General features: G+C 43.7%; 1 protein-coding gene across 1 annotated transcript in view; it reads right to left on the bottom strand.

Moving 5' to 3' along the window:
- fam174c (family with sequence similarity 174 member C) overlaps positions 1-2,500 on the bottom strand; it is a 6,084-nt gene that overhangs the window by 1,211 nt on the left and 2,373 nt on the right. The window contains exon 2 of the mRNA XM_051375685.1: positions 2,089-2,211. Coding sequence (XP_051231645.1) covers positions 2,089-2,211 — 123 coding nt within the window. The remainder of the gene's footprint in view (positions 1-2,088; positions 2,212-2,500) is intronic.

The following is a 2,500-nucleotide window of genomic DNA, read 5'->3' as shown; positions in this document are numbered from 1 at the left end:
AGTCTGTGTGGTTACAGTCTGTGTGTTTACAGTCTGTGTGGTTACAGTCTGTGTGTTTACAGTCTGTGTGTTTACAGTCTGTGTGGTTACAGTCTTGTGGTTACAGTCTGTGTGGTTACAGTCTGTGTGTTTACAGTCTGTGTGGTTACAGTCTGTGTGTTTACAGTCTGTGTGTTTACAGTCTGTGTGGTTACAGTCTGTGTGGTTACAGTCTGTGTTTACAGTCTGTGTGTTTACAGTCTGTGTGTTTACAGTCTGTGTGTTTACGGTCTGTGGTTACGGTCTATGTGTTTACGGTCTGTGTGTTTACGGTCTGTGTGTTTACAGTCTGTGTGTTTACAGTCTGTGGTTACAGTCTGTGTGTTTACAGTCTGTGGTTACAGTCTGTGGTTACAGTCTGTGTGTTTACAGTCTGTGGTTACAGTCTGTGTGGTTACAGTCTGTGTGGTTACAGTCTGTGGTTACAGTCTGTGTGGTTACAGTCTGTGGTTACAGTCTGTGTGTTACAGTCTGTGTGGTTACAGTCTGTGTGGTTACAGTCTGTGGTTACAGTCTGTGTTTACAGTCTGTGTGTTTACAGTCTGTGGTTACAGTCTGTGGTTACAGTCTGTGGTTACAGTCTGTGGTTACAGTCTGTGTGTTACAGTCTGTGTGTTTACAGTCTGTGTGTTTACAGTCTGTGTTTACAGTCTGTGTGGTTACAGTCTGTGTGGTTACAGTCTGTGTGGTTACAGTCTGTGTGGTTACAGTCTGTGTGGTTACAGTCTGTGTGGTGGTGTTTACAGTCTGTGTGTTACAGTCTGTGTGTTTACAGTCTGTGTGTTTACAGTCTGTGTGTTTACAGTCTGTGTGGTTACAGTCTGTGGTTACAGTCTGTGTTTACAGTCTGTGTGTTACAGTCTGTGGTTACAGTCTGTGGTTACAGTCTGTGTTTACAGTCTGTGTGGTTACAGTCTGTGTGGTTACAGTCTGTGTGTTTACAGTCTGTGGTTACAGTCTGTGGTTACAGTCTGTGTGGTTACAGTCTGTGTGTTTACAGTCTGTGTGGTTACAGTCTGTGTGTTTACAGTCTGTGTGTTTACAGTCTGTGGTTACAGTCTGTGTGTTTACAGTCTGTGGTTACAGTCTGTGTGTTTACAGTCTGTGTGTTTACAGTCTGTGTGTTTACAGTCTGTGTTTACAGTCTGTGTGTTTACAGTCTGTGGTTACAGTCTGTGTGGTTACAGTCTGTGTGTTACAGTCTGTGTGGTTACAGTCTGTGTTTACAGTCTGTGTGGTTACAGTCTGTGGTTACAGTCTGTGTGTTTACAGTCTGTGGTTACAGTCTGTGGTTACAGTCTGTGTGGTTACAGTCTGTGTGTTTACAGTCTGTGTGGTTACAGTCTGTGTGTTACAGTCTGTGTGTTTACAGTCTGTGTTTACAGTCTGTGTGTTTACAGTCTGTGTGGTTACAGTCTGTGTGTTTACAGTCTGTGGTTACAGTCTGTGTTTACAGTCTGTGTTTACAGTCTGTGGTTACAGTCTGTGGTTACAGTCTGTGTGTTTACAGTCTGTGTGTTTACAGTCTGTGTGTTTACAGTCTGTGTGTTTACAGTCTGTGGTTACAGTCTGTGTTTACAGTCTGTGTGGTTACAGTCTGTGGTTACAGTCTGTGGTTACAGTCTGTGTGTTTACAGTCTGTGTGTTTACAGTCTGTGTGGTTACAGTCTGTGTTTACAGTCTGTGGTTACAGTCTGTGTGTTTACAGTCTGTGTGTTTACAGTCTGTGTTTACAGTCTGTGGTTACAGTCTGTGGTTACAGTCTGTGGTTACTATCTACACCTGGCTTAACATAGCTGCGCCTTTTCATTCTGGCTCGGCAATCGTGCAACCAATTAAGCCAGGATGTGCCGAGTAGGCTAGGTCAATTGCTCAATTATCCTGGATTTCTTTATTCTACTTTTGTGCGATACCCCTCAGCTCCTGTTAACATGAACTCGTGGATGTACAGACAACGATCACTGGATTACTGATAACCTTAATAACCATCCAGCTAGCTAACTAAAGCTGAGCTAAGGTCCGGCTGTGGCGTTGCTGTTGACTTCTGACCTGCGGAGGCTGCGAGCTTCGTACAGCGTGTCGTCCTCGTCGCTCTCCACCGCCTCCATCTCTACGGAGTCGTCGTAGTTTGACAGCAGGCCGTACTTCTTCCTCTGGCCGGGTCTCTTCAGCCTGTCGACAGCGGGAGAGAGCGGGAAAATACAAATCAGATTATTACTGATAAAGCTAAAGGCATCAGACTGAAAGCTGTTGTTGTTTACACACTATGTTGTTTACACACTATGTTACCGCTGTGCACTTTATCTGTAATAACGAGTCACCTTCTTCTTCTATGGTGATTTACAAGCAGATGCAGCGTTAGCACCGATACGATTTTAATCAACAATGATTGCTTCTACTTTCTATCTTATCTTATTTGATACATTAATAATTGTTAACTAAATGCTGCAATAAATGTTGC

Source organism: Dicentrarchus labrax, unplaced genomic scaffold (assembly GCF_905237075.1).
Source record: "Dicentrarchus labrax unplaced genomic scaffold, dlabrax2021, whole genome shotgun sequence".
Classification (NCBI taxonomy): domain Eukaryota; kingdom Metazoa; phylum Chordata; class Actinopteri; family Moronidae; genus Dicentrarchus; species Dicentrarchus labrax.
The sequence above is the reverse complement of the archived record's forward strand: the minus strand, read 5'-3'. Positions and strand labels throughout refer to the sequence as shown.